Source organism: Boleophthalmus pectinirostris, unplaced genomic scaffold (assembly GCF_026225935.1).
Source record: "Boleophthalmus pectinirostris isolate CB_2022bp ecotype Guang Dong unplaced genomic scaffold, ASM2622593v1 HiC_scaffold_15, whole genome shotgun sequence".
In the NCBI taxonomy this organism is placed as follows: domain Eukaryota; kingdom Metazoa; phylum Chordata; class Actinopteri; order Gobiiformes; family Gobiidae; genus Boleophthalmus; species Boleophthalmus pectinirostris.
The window spans coordinates 16,626,474-16,645,192 of record NW_026571070.1 but is presented as its reverse complement, the minus strand read 5'-3'; the positions used below and the strand labels follow the sequence as shown (position 1 = coordinate 16,645,192).

At 35.8% G+C, this 18,719-nt stretch overlaps 2 protein-coding genes across 3 annotated transcripts; one reads left to right on the top strand and one right to left on the bottom strand.

Moving 5' to 3' along the window:
• Nucleotides 1–787: 787 nt before the first annotated feature.
• psme1 (proteasome activator subunit 1) lies at nucleotides 788–11,818 on the top strand. 2 transcript variants are annotated; one of them, XM_055150960.1, is made up of 12 exons: nucleotides 788–856; nucleotides 974–1,019; nucleotides 1,288–1,320; nucleotides 1,496–1,558; nucleotides 2,068–2,169; nucleotides 4,782–4,836; nucleotides 6,233–6,330; nucleotides 8,411–8,479; nucleotides 8,571–8,638; nucleotides 9,092–9,146; nucleotides 9,625–9,711; nucleotides 11,589–11,818. In XM_055150960.1, exons 2-12 carry the CDS (start codon nucleotides 981–983, stop codon nucleotides 11,667–11,669), a joined length of 750 nt encoding a protein of 249 aa, XP_055006935.1. In that variant the 5' UTR covers nucleotides 788–856; nucleotides 974–980; the 3' UTR covers nucleotides 11,670–11,818. The 2 variants fall into 2 exon arrangements, with proteins under 2 accessions (XP_055006935.1, XP_055006936.1); XM_055150961.1 differs by having other exon boundaries at nucleotides 794–815.
• On the bottom strand, nucleotides 11,812–15,120 carry LOC110166309 (fat storage-inducing transmembrane protein 1). The gene is made up of 2 exons (XM_020931542.2): nucleotides 14,807–15,120; nucleotides 11,812–13,575 (listed from the first exon to the last, which is right to left on the bottom strand). Exons 1-2 carry the CDS (start codon nucleotides 15,073–15,075, stop codon nucleotides 12,927–12,929), a joined length of 918 nt encoding a protein of 305 aa, XP_020787201.2. The 5' UTR covers nucleotides 15,076–15,120; the 3' UTR covers nucleotides 11,812–12,926.
• Nucleotides 15,121–18,719: the final 3,599 nt, after the last annotated feature.

The following is an 18,719-nucleotide window of genomic DNA, read 5'->3' as shown; positions in this document are numbered from 1 at the left end:
ATGAATGAGACAAAACAGGGATAAACAAAAATGAATATTCTTACATTATAGATTTTTTCTAGGTAGTACAATTAGTTCTTAGATCTAGTCTCTAATAGAAATGATCAGGCTCAACATTTGTGCATTAAGTCTGACTTTTGGCTATTTTATGGCAGTAAAAGTACAATATCATCAAAGTATGGCATCATCACATTGTAGCATCTGAAAACCACCAAAATCAGGACTTTTTTTGTCAGAATAACTGTCTTGTTGTTGTTGTTGTTGTTGTTGTTGTTAGTAGATTTTATGATGTAATGGGCCTACGCATATCCAAAAGTCTATAAAAATACAAAAGCACAACAAATCCAAAAGACTATGTGCATGACTTTGAAGAAAGATAGTGAGCCTGATTTAAGCTCAGTACTGTACCATAATAAGAGGAACAGTGCCATCTTGTGGACAAAGTTGGTACAACCTTTATGAAGGTGCAAAGGGAGGTTTTGAAAGGGGAAAGTGAGCATAAGCAATGGATATACACTGAATAAATAGTTGCCCATTAATAGATCTACATACAACAATGCGCGCATCTATGCAGAATATGGTCAAAACCCATACAAATCTCCTTTCTTAAATATTTGATAATTACATTCAATCAGCCCTGTATATAGGCCAATAACTTTTAACTTTAACTTAATATAAAAGACAACTCTATAAAATGACACACATATGCCTAATTTTTGTCTAAAAAAAAAAAAATGAAATGCACGCGTCTTATTAAAACTACAACACCCATGATGCAACAGGGCGCAACTTCCAAATGGGAAAGTACGGAACTGGTGCGTTTACTTTCATTTTCTTTATGTATTGCTGACTAACAGTGAGTATATTTCTTTCGCATTTTCTTAGCATTGAATTACTGGTTTGAGTTACAAATCGTATAGATGTTTTATTTTGTCGTTGCATTTTAACACATTTTTACGCTTTTTGATCACAGATTCATCATGACGTCTCTAAATGTTCGTCCCGACACAAAGCAACAGGTGAGACGATTCATGCACGTATTGCACAAAATAACACTTAAAAAAATCTGTGTTTTTTTCTATATTTCTTACGACCATTGTTTTAGTTGTTTTGTTGTTAGCTTACATGTGACTTAGCTGAGTCATATAGCGGCGGGGGGCATTATAGGGGTTGGGGCTGTCAATCATCTATTCTCTCGTCTTTATCAATAACACTTGTTTTAACTACATTTGTGCCCAACAACATTGCATATTGTTGTAAATGAATGTCTGTATTTGTGTATTTCAGGTGGATAGCTTCTGCCAAAATCTTAACAAAGAGGTATTTACGTGGTTTCTGTTTCACTTCCTTGTTATTCACATGTAAAATCCGTTTTCCTTCAACACATCACATTATATCTGCCATGTAATCTATTTTTTAAAGTTCATATTCCAAGTTTTGTGTCTTAAATTCTTCCCATTATTATCTGTAAATGATCTCTTATGCTTCCGTGTAGGCTGAGGAGTTGGTGAAAACATTTTTTCCTCAGAAGATTGAAGAGATGCAGTTGATGTTAACGGTATTAAAATTTGCCTATTCATTATTGTTATTATTATTTACATTTCATTGGTTTTATATTCTCTTTATTAGTATAAATTAGGGAAAGCACCTTGTTTTTGTTGATTTTCTGTAGTTCTCTATAAAATGGTTATTAAAGGTGCTCTCTGTAACTTTTCTGGTGAAGGCCATACCACCTGCTTGTCTTGTTACAGAGATATTAATGCTTTGCCTAGTTACTGGTCAGATCTGGGGAGAGGTGCATGGTTTTCAAGGTATTAAAACACCTATAATTAAATAAATGCTAGATAGATAGGTTTAATGCCATACTATGGAGCATTCCAGGCAATGAATGCAACTACATCTTCATGAAGACAAACTGATGGTGGGCCCTCCATCAGAAAAGTTACAGTGCATCTTTAATATTGAATTCATTGACAGAAAGAAGGACTAGATATCTGCCATATTTCAGTATGCAAACCCATTTATTTGTTGTTATAAGCTTCATCTCATGTTTTGCATATTTTTCAGACCTCCTTCATTTGCAAAGACCTGGAGACTCTGAAGGTCCTGTTGGACATCCCGATGCCTGATCCAGCCAAAGAGGAGGCCAAGCGCAAAAAGAAGGAGGAAGTGAGTACCATGTTAAATATGTAACAGTATGATGATGAATCTGGCCTCTAATATAAATGACCAACTTTAACATTTGTGCATTTAAAAATATTTCTTATTGCAAATACAATTTCTGCATAGACTCAGCATGACTGACTGTGAGACAGGTGCGTTGGAAGAGAGGCACTTATCTGAAAACTTTTTAAAGCAGACCTATTATGCAGAATTGACTTTTTAGAGCTTTTAGCCATGTTGTAGTTGTTTCCCATCACCATTTACTGATCTGAAGTTGCATTGAGTGGAGTCATTTGTGCATGTTGAGCAATCTTTAATCGCTTATTTTCAAGACACCATATTGATGATCAATCCTTGTTTTCACCGCCACGGGCATATGCCTACTCTGTATCCTTTTTTGTGATGGTGTTTATGGCGGCGTCAGCTCTCACTGGGCACCGCATTTTCTAATGCTGAAGTTGGCAGATTTGTTTCTTTTATCAAGTCGTTTTAGATGAATATGCAACGATTAAACAACGAGGAGCAGTGCTTTACACTGTTTTAACTCTAGAACACCCGACGTGCAGTGAGAATTTTAACTGACAATGGTATAATTTAAACTATAACATAATAATCTACAAATGTCATAGATTATTGCTCTATAGCATACACAAGCACAATGTCTTCTTTAAAGAAAATGTTTTTAAAAACTCCACGCTTTTAAGAAGACTCCCGCAGGACTCCTCTTAAAAAAGGCATGTTCTTTTGAAAAATAGTGCAGAGAAAGAAAGAGGTGTTCTAAGTACTATATACATAAAGGTGCACCATATATATGTGTGTAAATGTGTGTGTATATATATTATATATAATAATATAATATATAATATACTACTAAGTGAATCACTGTACCACTTTCATTTGCCTTTAAAGTACAAGAAAATACCACTCGATTTTAAATGCCAATTACAGAGCTGGGTTTGTAGTGACATAGATCTGAGCTCTCTTTGTTCGTTTGATATAATTGACTAATTAGGTAATATTCACCAAGTGGCAATTAGGCAAATAAAGAGTGGAGCAGCTTAAGAGGTCGGGGGGAAAATAAACAGTACTTGTGCTTGATTATATTATAAATGTGAAAGGTGTCATTATAAGAAGTGCCTGTCGTTCAGCATTGCGCGCCTCTTAGTGTGTGTTCCAAGGGTTTAATTTAATTGCGTTTCATAAAAAGATTGAGAGAGGAAAATCTGTGGTTGCCGTGGAAACTGATCGCTCTGTAAATTGCCAAGGTCTGGGTTTTTACAAATTGGCAATGAGTGGCCTTTTATTTTTGTCTGATTTGACATCTCGAGCTGCTGTCAATTATGTGTTCAGTTGGCATCGAATCCTTTTTTCTGCTTATGCTATTTGTTCAGACGGGGGATGCTCAGATGGTCTATCAGTATTTCAGTTTATGCGGTATATAAAGGAGCCATGGTTTTAAGACAAGTTGCTCTTTCCTTTTGCATAATTATGTTGTTAATAAACTGGTTTAAAATTGTGTTTATATCAGTGAGTGTCAGATGGCAGCACAATGAATAAGCCTGTAGTGTTTAATTGAGACTGGGGCAGGCTAAAAATGACTTAATTACTGAAGGTGCACTGGAGGAGGGTCTGCCACATGCTCATCTACATGGATGTATCACCTGGAATGTTCCACAGTATGACACAGTATTTCTATCTCCGTGGAGACAAGTGACACACCAGGGCAAGTTGACAAGGTGACCCCGTTTCACAGTAAAAATGCATGTTTTTTCATAAAATTTTTGCACAATAAAGACACCTGTAATGGAATAAGTGGTAGATTAATTCATGGATATATTTAATGTCATACTGTGGAACATTCCAGGCAAAGCAAAAACATTTTTATGGACAGAAGCAGGTGGTCTGTCTCTCCACCGGAAAATATGCAGATTTTGTGGTGTGGCTGGATCAACATAGTCAGATAGTGAACTCTTTCAATAATAAAAGCAACATTATTTTCCCAGTATGTCATGAAATAACTATATAATTAAATGCAGGACACCACTGATGACATCAACAATTGAAAAACAAGCTTAAGATAAAATATAATGATCAATAATTATGTTCATTGACTTTTTAAGACTGAGCTTTTTGGACTTCTTGTTTTTATATAGTCCTCTAAAATGGACTCCTCGTCAATCAAAAACAGACTAATCAACTGCAATCTCTAACCTAATGAGACCTTTTATTTGTCCCAGAAAATAGTGAACTTAATAGAAAGGAAAATGTATTCAGTAATTGACATGACCTTTGAATTACTCCTATATTTCACTGAGTGTTTATGTCCATTTGATACAAGTGGATTTACTGAAGGAAAGAGTAATTTCTGCCAAAACCTTTATGAGGGGAAAATGGGTTGGGAGTGTGTTAGCAGCCGCTCATTTGAGACTGTGGGTTTCAAAGCTAAAGCCTTGAGCAAAAAGCAGAAACTAGGTTGAATTTCATATGCATAAAAATGAAAAAAAATGAACTCGTGAAGTCTTCGTCTGGTCAGAAGTAACGCATGTGGGTGAGCTGTCGTAGAGATAAATTGTCAGAGAACAGTGCGTGACCTGCTGCCGTCTGGTCTTTTGTTTTAGGAGGAGAAGAAGAAAGGAGAGAAAGACAAGGGCGGAGAAAAAGAAGAGGACGCAGGTACAGTATTCATAGTGTTTCAGCTTACTGTTATGGGACCATTTTGAGGACTGTTGACTAATGGAAAATGAAAGGGCCAAATTTTTTTCCCATGTATCTGAGACAAATTGGCCTACAGATAAACACTACTGGTCAAAAATTTTAGAACATCGTCATTTTTCCAGTTATTTATTGCAATTCAACTCATTCAAGTCCAATGAAGAGTACAAAGGTAAGTACTGAACAGACAGAGGTTTTTAAAAAAATAAGAGATACAAAACACAAGTCCAAGCTCTGCCAAAACTACCTCAGGGTAAAAAAACATGGAAAAACATGGAGTGTCTAGTGCAGTCTCCAGAAAAACCTCATCGAGCTGGTTTGGGATGTACTGAACAGAAAAGTGAAAGCCAAGCAACCTTCAAGTGCCACACATTTATGGGAACTTCTGCGACAGACTTGGGAACAACTTTCTGAAGAATATTTGATTTCTATTGTAAAAAAAAAAGGCCACGAGTGTGTTCAGCTGTTAGTGTCCACCTTTGGCAGATGTTTCATGAATAAAGTTTAGAATACTTTTTGTTCAACAGTAAACAGTAAAAAACTGGAAAAAGTGTGGTGTTTTAAAATTTATGACCAGTAGTGTATATTGTATAAGCAGCTCTTGAAGTCAAAATTTATTGTCATGAAATGTGTGGTTAGTGAGTGCACTAGTTGTTGTTCTCATTACCAACATGACAAAAAGTGCTTAGAAACTAAAAAAAATTGGATGCTCAGAATGCACAATATAAGCAAAGATTAACTTTAATAAAAACTTAGAGTGTAGAGCATCTTTAATTTAGTTTTGCTTAATTGGTATGGGAACTTTTCATAATTCTGGACCCATACATAAGCAAAAAACTTTAACTCTGAATGCAGACACTACAAGCAAAGGGTTTTGCTCAGGAGCCCAGTGGTAGGGTGTCACCACAGTGATTTGAGCTATTGTTCACCAACTCAAAGATTGGAAGCTTAATTCCTGCTCAGACAAAGTTCTGTTGTTGTGTCTTTAGGCCGCTAATCAGAGGGTCAGAGGTTTTACTCCCAGTTAAGTGCAGTTGTTTGAGTTTTTGAGTAAGACACGTTACCAATATTGTGTTCACAAACCAGTTTAATATTTTGAACTGGTTTTAGAGGGTGAGGTTTGGTTCGCTTAGATAATTACTGACTTGGATCTCTTTATTTAGTTTTTTTTTTTAGTTAGTTGCTCTTGGATTTCATTGATTGATTGTATATTGTGTGTATCTGAAGTACCCTCACTTTACCCTCACTTTAATCACTAACTTTAAATGAACTTCTTATTAAAGATGATTCATGTTTTTGTATTGGGATTACACTTATGATGTATTATGATAAATGGGAGTCCTGTGGTGTCCTTCAGGGCCTCCTTGTGGTCCCATCTGCGTGAACGAGACTGTGGAGGGTCTGCTGAAAAACACCAAGAGCCAGATCAGCACTCTGAAGGAGAAGCTCAACACGGTCAGTCCAGGCACCTTCAGCAGGAACTTTTAAACATATTACAGCCCAAAATTGCATAACGTAATAAGTTATAATTACATAATTATTCTTGAATCAGCAACAATTCAAAAATTGCTTGACTTACTTTTTTTTACAGTGTTCCTTATAAACTAACTAGTATTTTTTTTTTAATGTCCCTACTCCCCTAGCTCACATTAATACTGACTGCTGTTTCAGGAGCAGCATAAGATCATAATCGTATCGATGGTTGACAGTGACAGTATTTAATGCTTTTGTATATTACACAAAATTGATTCTCGTGAACTTTTGCCATGTTATAATGTTTTTACCTCCTCAAAAACAGATCTGGTGTTGTGTTTTGTTTGAGTAACCTTTTATTATTAGTCTGTCTACATCTCCAAAGCTCAAAATGCTCTGTTCCACCCTATGATCTCACCACCCTATGATTTTCAGGTTAACAGCTCCTTTTACCTTTTGGTCAGTAGAGATTGGCAATTTCAGGGCTGAAATCATCCAAATGATTTTAGTGAAGGTGTTTGGAGTTTAAAAACTGTCTTACCACCTGACATCACAAGGGGGAATAAAGTGTTGTTGTTTTATTTGTTTGAGAGAAGAACACAGTCTAAATATGCAGGGTTTGTGTGTTAGACATGTGTGAATGAAACTCAACTCCCAAGTATGTTTTTGATGAGGAAACAACATTAAAAACGTTACAGTCTAAAGTATGAAGTTTACATTACATAAGTTACAATTACATGTAAATTCTTGTTACATTCAGAAATGGCTTGACTTTTTTGTGTGTTCCTTTATGAGTAACAAAGAATGTCCCTACTCCCTACCCCATATCAGTATTGACTGATGTATGAAACCATAATCTATGTTGACATTGACAGTATTTAAAGTATTGTTTCTGATGGAGGGTTTGCCACCGGCTTTGCCTGGAATGTGCCATAATGTGGCATTAACCATTTCTCTTTTGAATTTATTCAATTACGGATTCTCTATTGGATAAAAAAAACTCACACATGAAGAACACAACACTAAAAACAACAATAATATCTTGAAAGACATGCTTTCTGTACAGTGAGCACGGTCTCCTCTCTCCACAGACCTGACCTGTAACTTGGTCTTGTATTGTCACCTGCTTATCTTCATGCAGTGCCATACTGTGGAACATTCTAGGCAAAGCAATAACATCTATAGGAATAGAAAACTAGGAAAGTCTACAAGATAGTCTATAAAATATAATAATACTACTAGTGTTTGTAGTTGGCATAGTTAATTTAATTTTCAAAATCCATTCAAAGTGATTGAAGTGAATGTTTGTGTTTGGCTGAAGTTGCTAAACCTTGTTTCCAGATAGATTTCAGTGACAGTTAAACCAAAACTAACGAGGCCAACAGCACTCCTCCTTATCATCTGCTCACAGCCCCCTCCAGCCCCCCTCGCTGGGCCTCACTGATGCTATTTATATAATTAGGGAAATTCCAATTAACTCACCACATTTCCAAAAATCAAAATCTACATAAAAATCAAAATCCCTTCTGCCGTTAACAGTTATGTTTAAGACTGGCAAAATAAACCCACAATTCATCCAGAAATGACCTTCATATGGGCAAGACGTAAATCCTACAAATCTGTATCATATAAGCTCTTTATCGCTCAGACAGATGTCAACATTAACCAGACATTATAGCCACGTAGCACTGGACAATATGGCAAAATTAACAATACAATTACATACAAGAGGTTGTTCCATATATGATTTATTTTTGTACTTAACAATTAATAAAAACAAACAAAGTGGCTTTCAATCATAATTGCAATTTTAATCAGCGCTTTTTAACATAGATATAAGTTGACTTTATTCTGAACAAAGCGCATGTTTTTCCTAACAGAGGACTGGCTGTGGACCTGTCAGTTTAAAAAGAGCCAAGCTAATAATTTGATATGACTGGATCTTAATTCAGTTATACAATTTGATCAGTTAAACAAGCTTATGACAATAGTTAAAACAACATCAAAACCAGATTGGGTTGAGCATTGCAGCCTAAAGTATCCTCCCTCTCTTATGTTTTAGGTGTCATTGTGGATGCAGCTGCAGGTCCCCAAAGTGGAAGATGGGAACAACTTCGGAGTCGCCGTTCAGGTTAGTTATAATATTTAATCTCTTATTGTTTGTTTGCTTAGATTAGTTAAACAAAATATTTAAAGTTATATTTTTTGTTTTTATCCAACAGGAAAAAGTGTTTGAACTTCTGACCAACACACGCACTAAGATTGAGGCTTTCCAAACTCTCCTGGCAAAGTAAGAAAACAACACAAAGCAGTGAAGCGTTTTCTAATGAGCTTATATCTAGCCACTTTAATTATACTAAAAAATGATGATGTTATGAGGCATATTCAGTATACCACGTTCTGATTTTTTACAAAGATGGCACTTGTCATAAGTCAAAAATAGATACAAATGGTTGTATCAAGTCTTATCTTAAGGCTACAGTTGTGTTTTAGAAATTTGCTGAAGTCATCTCAACTGAAAGAAGTTACACAACTGTCTACACTAGTGTCGTGTCCGGACAGTATATTCAAAGATAAACCATAACCTCTAGGGCTGCACAAATTCATGAGAAAAATATTATAAAGTTTGTGAAATGTGCTGATAATAGTAACAGAGATGTTTGTATTACAACGTTTGTTAAAATAAGAAATAAATAAGTTTGTTATTATTATATTTTTTAATATTGCATTTCTGATTTGTTAGATATTCCAATGAAAGAGGAGATGCTGTGGCCAAGGCTGCCAAGAGCCCTCATGTGGTAGGTTCATCAAGTTATTTCCAAATTATATCATGTTTACTAGGCATATTGTATCATCAAATGTCTCACAATAATATCGTGGGCTGTCACAAAATATCGAATCATAAGTTCCTTTGCTTAAATGCATTGTTTTATAGTAACAACAGCTTATGAACATTGGGAACTACATATCCCATGATTCATTTCAGTGCAGACAACATGAAGAAATATGTTTTTATACTTGAATTCTTGGGATTATGACGGAAATAATTCACACCAAAATCTTGTCAAGGTAATTTAAAAGCAAAAAAATTTCCTCTCCAAACTATCGCAATAAATATCATACCGTGAGATGCATATCAAGATATCATACTGAGAGAGTTGGATATCATTACATCCCTAATCTTACTTTGTTACATTGTTTAATGTATTTCTATAGTTTTAGCCTCACATGCATATTAACTGTTTCCTAAATATAATTATTATTTATTTCATTCAGGGCGACTACAGAGAGTTGGTGCATCAGCTTGACCAGTTTCTGTACTGTGAACTCCGCCTCATAGTCCTGGAGATACGCAACATCTATGTAAGATATTCTCTCATTACATTATATTTCTATTCATATCCTAAAGGTGCACTATGTCATTTTTTTCTGGTAGAGGGCTTTTTACCTTCTAGTCTCCATGGAGATGTCATTGCTATGCCTGGAATATTACACAATATGGCTTTAAACATAACCATCCTACATGTATTCAATTATAGGTGTTTTCATTTCAAATATTACCTGCCTCTCCACAGATCTGCCCTGTAAATTGTCACCAGCTTGTCTTCATCAGCTTGGATAAAAATGAGTTTAAGATATAATACCAACAACAATACAGGAAAAGTAATGACATCTCCATGGAGACAAGCAGTTGGCTGACCCTCTTCCAGAAAAGTTACATAATTAGACTTAAACTTAGACTTAGACAAACTTTATTGATCCACAAGGGAAATTACTTGGACACAGTAGCTCACTCATCACATTATAATAACAAAGAGAATAAAAATATATAAATGATAATAATAAATTCTAAATAAGTAGCAAAAATAGCAAGAGAATAAAGCATAAATATATAAATGTATATTTACAAGTAAAATAGAATAAAAATAGAAATAAGTAATACAGTAATTCAGCAATATACAAGAGGTTGTAAGGAAAAACAGGGCAAAAATGATATAATGATGACAGGACAAATGATTATCCCTTACATAAGAGAAAATTGTGTAAAAATTCCCTTTGACAGTTTATTTCTATCTGTGTTTCCTGTCACGTATACGTCTTGTACCTTGTCCCAGCAGATGAGTCAAATCCATTTCTCACTAATAGAAGAGTAATTATACTAATTGCTTTGCTTGTGTTAAATGGATTAGTGCCCTATATTCTGCTCATTAATCACCCTTTTTCCCTGTTGTCATGTTGTGATGCCGTTAATGAACGAGTCTGGGGCTGTTAGTGACAGTTGATGCCATTTAACACTATAATGTCTCTATAGATCAGCCTCATTTATTTATCACAACCGTTGGACTGTTTGTCTGTAGCAGGGGAATACAGAGCGAATGTGTTAATGGAGTTCAGAGAGTGGCACTAAATAAAGAATAACTAATAAAACTTTAAAGGTGCACTATGCAACTTTTTTAGTCGAGGGGTCTGTCACATTCTTGTTTCCATGGAGATGTATTGATTTTCTTTATGTATTTATGGCTCAAGTAGGTCTGTCACCATAAACCATAAACCTTTAGCAGTGTATTCTGGGCTCAATATTTATTGTCTGTACATTTTCTTTGTAGAAGTGTGGAAACTTGGGGTATTTTTGTTGCAATACGGAAAGAGTTGAGCTTTAAAAGTTGAATAGGTGACTTCTGTGGTTAATTATTGGTTGATTCTGTTATTTATTTGTTGAAGCTCAGTTTATCAATACTGTCTATTTCAAAATACATTATTTTGCATTATTGTTGTTGTATCAGTGACAATATCCATGTTTATCTCAGCAGCAATATAACCTGCTTAAAATGTGATATTGTGACAGGTCTGGGCTTAAGAAATACACGAAAAATATCTGTAAGATATGACCTGTAACTTGAACTAGTTGTGTCACTTGTTTATCTCCATGGAGATATACAAGTTTAATGCTGATGAACATTCCAAGCAAAGCAAACACATCTTGAAGACAAGAAAGTAGCAGATCAAATAACAGAAAAGTCTTTGTACACCTTTTTGAAATACAAAAATATTTTCACATTTAGCAAGTAAATTTTAGAAATTGTCAGCAATAAGCCAAAGAATTACATACAATTTTGAGATACAGACTGAAGACTATACTAACCCTAAAATAGTGTATATAATAAGTAATACGTTTATGTAATAATATGTCTTTTTCATAGTTTTGCAGATTAATTTGAATGTTTTTTTTTTCTCTTCAGGCTGTGCTGTTCGACATCATCACCAAAAACTACGTCAAGATCAAGAAACCAAAAGGCGACGGCAAAGCTCCCATCTACTAAACTCATTTACTGCTCCTGTTTCCATAACAACCGATGCAACTGGTGTTTTGATACAGATTTAACTATTAACATTACAGTCTGTGATCTGATCAGGTTGGATATATTTTTGGGTTCGTAGTTCAAAATAAATCATTACATTTTTGTTCTAATGGTGTTTCATTATTGTACAGTGTTATTTATGAGTGAAATACAAAAAGTACAAATATAACAAGAAGCTTTAATAGTTAAGTGCAAGAAAAAAAAACAGTCACATTGTCACAGAGGTGGGGACTTGCAAGTCGTGACTTAGACTCAAGTAAAATGGTAAATGGTCACATTTTTTATAGTGCTTTTCCACCTTCAAGGCACTCAAAGCGCTTTACAACAAGGAACCACTCACCCAATTCACACACACACATTCACACAGTGTACACAAGTACACAAGTCAGACTTGAGTCAGTATTTTTAGGACTTGACTTGATAAAATGGGCTAACATTTGGGACTCGATTTGGACTTGAGGCCTGTGACTTGAGAAGACTCGAGAAGCACTTTTAAAACTGAATTCTTTCTATTTTGACCGTAATGATTCACACAAGATCTCGTCAAGACATTTAAAAAGGAAAAAATTACATTTCTACAACTCTTATATACCCTATAAATACTCATATAAATATATATATATATATATTTTTTAAATACAATTAAAATAATAATAATAATGTTTAAAATTCATATATATTAAAAAAACCAAAGCAATATTTGGTACTTTGGTTTAAAGACTTGAAATGATTTGACACTAACAGCAGACAACTTGGACTTGACTTGGACTTATGGGCCAGTGACCCGAGACTCGACTTGGACTTGCCTGTCTTTGACTTGAGGCTTGACTCAGGCTTGAGGTCAAAGACTTGAGACTTACTTGAGACTTGCAAAGCAACGACTTGGTCCCACCTCTGCATTGTCATATTAGTGCAAAAGTAAGTAGCAGTTTATATATATATGAATATCTAGTATATTAACTCATTCTAACTCGCTTCAGTCATTTAGACTAGTTCAAGTTAAAGGTGCATTACGTAACTTTGCCTAATATTTACCTTACTGTGAGCAGAATTGCCTTTCCACAGATCTGACCTAGTGGCACCGCAAGGGTCATTTCAAGAAAAAAATTACGCAGTGCACTTTTAAAGAACCAACTTTTGACATCGCAAAAACCTTACATTTTCACATCTTCAACAAACCAAATACAGTTGTAGTTCATAAAAATACACAGTTTGATATTATTTTTTGTCATTGTCAGTAGTCAGCAGTCCCTCTCCAGGCATCCCAGGACAAAACCTGCTCCCCTTTAGCTTGTACCACCCCTGATACAGTCCTCTCCATGTCAGGTACCCCAGAGCGCCCCCTAGCTGCTGCGCTGGGAACTGTGGAAAGTGTGCAAGCAAGCAAAGCAGCAGAAACATCCACATAACAAGTATCAGAGTGCACAGAAGGAAGATGAAGCGTAAGGGGGCTCCTGGGGGCTTCTGCAGGGGTATGGCAGGCGCTACGTGGTCTTTAAAAACGCTTATCTCCTCAAGTATAAGCAGGCAGCATAAACAAAGGATGAGAATGTCTTGAGATACTTCATACCCTCTCCACTGCATTTTTGCTCGGAGACAGGAGGCCTTGGTCAGGTCTTCGTGTAGTAAAAGTAAAGGCTGATTTGAGCTGTCACCTTCTTGGGGCATTGGTTCATAACAAGCACCCGCCGCGTTCTCTAAAATGGCGAGAAGGCGTCTTAGGCCAAACCAGAGCACCGCCACGACCAGCAGACGAGACAGATGACGCAGACAGAGTGACAGGGAGCGCCTGGCAGTGAGGGACAGAACCAGGATGAATGAACCTGTCAGGATGCAGGTCCAGCCCCAAGATGAGCGCAGGAACTTCCTACAAGAGAAAGTTCATTAGGATGTGAATGAAACTTGGAAACACTTAAAGGTGTGCTATGTAACTTTCTGGTCTGTTTGTTTCCATGGAGATATCGTTAAATTGTCTGGAATGTTCCACAGTATGGCATTTAACTTATCTTTCTCCTTGTAGACAAGCAGGGAATGCAACCAAGCCAATAAGTGCCTGTGAGAGGTGGCTGAGAGGTGACTTGTTTTCCTTAGTATATAATTACGAGGTTTAATGCCATACTGTGGAACATTCCAAGCACAGCAACATTTCCATTGAGACATCCCACACCACAAAAAGTTGCGTAGTGCACCTTTGAAAGACTGAGTTGGTTCATTTACGTAAATGCAGCAACAGTAAGGTTATTTAGATGTATTTTTGTGTATTCTAATTATAAAGACAGTCAGAAAGTCAAAGTCAGTTAAAATCATGTGATAGTGACAACTTATTGGCAGACAAGTACAGTTTCGCCATATGTAAAATAATTGCCATAAGTGTTGCCTGATGGGAAGGTTTAACAGTCAAATGCTCAGCTGTTACTAAGTTATGATGTAGTGATGTCTTGATCTTAAGTGCCCTCCTCTCTTAATCAAAACACTATGGTTGCATTCTTTTTGTTTACATAAACCATTTAACCAGTAAAAAAAACATATACACTACAAGTCAAAAGTTTAGACACCCTTTTTAATGCATTTTCTTTTTTATTTACATAATCATTTACATTGTAGAGTCTCATTGAAGGCAACTATGAATGGACAGATATGGAATGTAGCAAACAAAAAACCTTAAAATAACTCAAAACTAGTTTTAGAAAATAAAATAAATTAAATAGCCACCCTTTGATTTGAATCTTAGTCTGCACTGGCATTTCTTGACCCTGACAAGGCACAGCTGTGAAGTGAAAACCATTTCAGGAAGCTCACTGAGAGATGGCCAAGGGTTTGCAGCAGTGTCCAACAAGCAAAGGGTGGTTACTTTGAGGATTTTAGACACAAGATAGATATATATATATATGAAAAAAAAAAATCTTGCAACTTGTTCTTTGCTACATAATTCCATATATTTTGCATCATATATTTGAAGTCTGCATGGATTTAAAATGTAGAAAGTAGTACACGTAAAGAAAAACAACACTGAATGAGAGGGTGTGTCCAAACTTTTAATTGGAAGGTGAGACTCCACCAGTGCTTCATAGATATAAAATGAAGTACACAGCTCTCACCTGTACAGGTAGTTGTTACTGTTGGCAAAGATGTTGTACTTTGAGACCCAGAGACTGAGCAGGGGCCCAAACAAAACCATCCCAGACAGGAGCAGATGAAAGTGATGGTGCACCAGAGCGCTGCCTAAAACCCTGGCCAGTAAATTCGACACAAAATCCAAAATTGTGCTCAAAATTTTAACAATAAATCTCGCCGGTAAAATTAATTCTTTTGACATTTTCTGCAACTTCCCCAAGCTGACTTCAAAGTTTAATGTTTTAAGATCCATGTTGGTTTCGTCTTGCTTCTTTCTGGAGTGACTTGTTGGCTTCTAACAAAGCATTTAGCCTTTATCTTAGTCAGGAGGGCAGATGCCACATGGTTTTTAAAAATACCCCCCCGTCCCACTTGGCCCATGTGTAAGCCCTCCCCTTCCATAACACAGACAGGCTCCTGCTTCTGCTGTTGTAACTCTACCCATTATCCTCAATACAATTACACAAGTCTTAGATGTGATCCAATGGAATTACAGAGGTCCAAACAACTGCCTGATCTAATAATACACCACATGATTACTGCATGAATACAATTAATATTTTACATTGTTTACTAGTTTAAAATGGTCATCTGAGGTACTGTAGTTTAACTGTTTACATTAGAATGACTATGACCAAACAACAAAATAAGAAAATAAAAGCCATAAGAACCATGAAGGCCACTGACAAGGCAATGGTCCAATCTGGCAATGGTAAAGATGTTTTGGAAAACTCTGGGAATAAAAGGTTCTTTCAGTGAGGTTTTGAGTTTAAAGGGCCCATGTTTGTTATTTTCTGTTCTCTGTTTCAATGTTGTCTCCTCGTCAAAAACATACCTGGAGGTGGAGCAGAGCATTTTGAGCTTCTGAGATGTAGGTAGGCTAATAAAAAAAGGGTTACTCAAACGTGTGAATGAAACAAAACACAACTCCAGGTATGTTTCTGAGGAGGTTACAGCATTAAAACCACAAGAGTAAATTCTGAATAATATAGGGCCTGTAAAGGTACATTGTGTAACTTTTCTGGTTACTTGCTTCCATTTCTATATTGCTTTGCCAGATATTCTACAGTTCTACAGATCCAGTAAATAAATAAAAAGTGCAGTATGGCATTAAACTTCATCTAGACAAACCAGGCCAAGGTACAGGTCAAATCTGTGGAGAGGCTTCCCATCTCACAGTAATAAAGTTGTTAGTTATAATAATACATTATCTTTAACACCTTTAATTGAATACATGCAAGAAAGGTAAAATTAGTTAGCCAGGCAGGCGCCACCTAGTGCCTCCACTAAATTTCATTTCTCTCCAGTGACTAGGTCAGGAATCGGAATAAACTAGACTGTTTGCAAGAACCCCAGAAGTGGGAGTCCGGACACCAGCCAATCAGCGAAGAGCCATACTTTCTGTGTTGGCAATGATTCCCGAGATCGAGGATTTAAAGCTGGATATTCGGTGAATTTTATCAAGGGGAAAGACGTTGTTGTCCTTCTTCCTACGGAATTTGGGAAAAGCTTAATTTACCAGTTAGTCCCGTAATGTAATGCGGCACATTACATACGTCACGACCAAATAGCAGCGATTGGTTAAATAAAAACAGTACCCACCTACCGTCAAGCGAATGAATCCTAATGCTGTGAGGTCAGACGGTTTCCACAAAGTGAAACCGGTTGATGAATCAGGCTAAAAATGTATACTTTACTGTGAAACATTTCTTCATCTTCACGGTGACGAGTAGTTAGAGAAATACTCACCAATAAAGTTACATTGTGAAGCTTTAACCTTTTTGAATACACAACAACATGAATAATTTGATTGTTCCTCTGTTAATTCTCACACTAATCATATACTAAAACAAACTATTAGAATACTAAAAATACACTTGTACATCTACTAAAGCCATTTTAATTAACTACTTTTCTGTAATGTAGCTGTATTACTTAAACAGTTTAATTAAATCTATACAAAACAAAGCCCTGCTATAAGCCTTGGTAATATAATCAATTAAAAGTCCCTATTCTCCATCTCTCTTTAGTCTCTCCATTATTAGCCTCAGCTGTCCAAGCCAACACTAATTTGAGTTATAAACTGTTGCCAGTCTGAATTTGGCGCAACTAACAGCTGCGAGACTTTTATTTCCAAAGCCCAGGCCTCCAGGCAGTCTCCCCTTGGAAACACAGTCTCCCAGGCTCTCTCCCAGTCTTTTTACACTGGGTTTGTGTTAATTTATCCAGGCCAGAGACTATAAGACTGTCAGGGCTATATGGCTCATTTATAATCGTGGCTATTTATACTACAAAACTGTCTTAATGAGGCTGTATGTATATGTGCTCTTACTGTTTTACAAAGGTTTTGCAATCATAACTGAACATGGGTTGTCTGTGTCTAAAAGAGCAGATAAGAGTTAATATAGGTCAAGTAAGTTTAATGAAATTTGAAATGAAAATCTTACATACTGTTATTTTAAAGGTGCATAACTTTTCTGGTGAAGGGGTCAGTGTGGTATTAAACCTTTTTATCTTCATGCAGACCAAAACAGACTAAGTTACAGGTCAGATCTGCGTAGACGCAACCCTACTCACAGTCAGAATGTCAGTATTTCTAGGTACTTTTGAGCTATAAAATCACCTGTAATTTGTAAGGTAAAGCTGTTTAATGTCATACTGCGGAACATTCCAAGAGCAATAACCTATTCATAGAAACAAGCAGGTGACAGATCCTCCACCAGAAAAGTTACACAGTGCACCTTTAAGAACTATAAAAAATAAGCTACACTAAGTCTTTGAATTCACGTAAATCGAAAAATAAATAAATAAATGTATAATATAAATGTTAAGTGCTTTTTATCTTCTGGTTTATGTCACATTAAGTTTACTTAATCATTCAGAAAGTTTTAGTTCATGAGTTGGTCCTACTAGAGGTGCTCTATTATGCAATGGGAATTGTTAAGACATTTACTGGTAATTAGACATACTATGATATAACTATCAGTGATATAACTACAATAACTACAATATTTACAGTCTTAAAGTTCCTATAATATAAAAAAAAAATTCTATTGTGAGCTTTAAGCTATGTTAGAATAATGTTACTTCATCAAAAATATGCCTGGACTTGTGTTTTGTTTCATGTTTATCTTTATATCATCTTTATATTAGTCTGTCTAAATCTCCAAAGCTCAAAATGCTCTGTTCCACCTTGTGATGTCCCATAATGGTAGTTTTCAAGTCAACAACATTAAAACATAGATGAGAAAATGGTGTAAAATGGGCCCTTTAATATCTTATTTCATACCGAGCAAATCGCTTATTAAGACAGATTAAGGCTTTGTAACTACTTAATTAATGGGTTTGGAGTTAGGGTATTAATTAAGTAGTTTCTAAGACTGAATCTATTTATTCATAATTATGTCTTTCTCCTTGCTTTATTAACACCAATTGTGATGTAGTTATTGTCTCTCTAGCCAGGACCATGACTTCTGCACTATCAGCATTTTCAATTTGAGATTAAGTGCAGACATACAAAGGAATCTATGTTTAGACTGCCACTGCAATGCTATCAATACAATGACCTCCGCGTGACATTGTGCTTCCTGTAACAACTAATTGTCTCCAGTTTGTCCTCCTGCCTTACAATGTGGTAATAATAGAACAACTTACTTAAAGGTCCTATATTACGCAAAATTGACTCATCAGAAACACACCTGGCATTGTGTTTTGTTTCATTCACACAAGTTTGAGTAATCCTTTATTATTAGTCTGTCTACATCTCCAAAGCTCTAGTTTAAAAACACAGTGGAGCACTTCCTGTATTACCACATGTCATCACAAAGTGGGACAAAGAACTCATTCTAAATATTCAGGGTTTGTGTGATAAATGTGTGAATGAAATAAAACACAATT

Bases quoted from the DNA above. Each gene is read 5' to 3' on its own strand.
- psme1 (XM_055150960.1), top strand. From the start codon at position 981: ATGACGTCTCTAAATGTTCGTCCCGACACAAAGCAACAG. The intron at 2,170-4,781 runs GTGAGTACCATG...CTTTTGTTTTAG, and splicing joins AGCGCAAAAAGAAGGAGGAA to GAGGAGAAGAAGAAAGGAGA. The intron at 6,331-8,410 runs GTCAGTCCAGGC...CTTATGTTTTAG, and splicing joins TGAAGGAGAAGCTCAACACG to GTGTCATTGTGGATGCAGCT.
- LOC110166309 (XM_020931542.2), bottom strand. From the start codon at position 15,075: ATGGATCTTAAAACATTAAACTTTGAAGTCAGCTTGGGGAAGTTGCAG. The intron at 13,576-14,806 runs GTGAGAGCTGTG...TTTCTCTTGTAG, and splicing joins AGTAACAACTACCTGTACAG to GAAGTTCCTGCGCTCATCTT.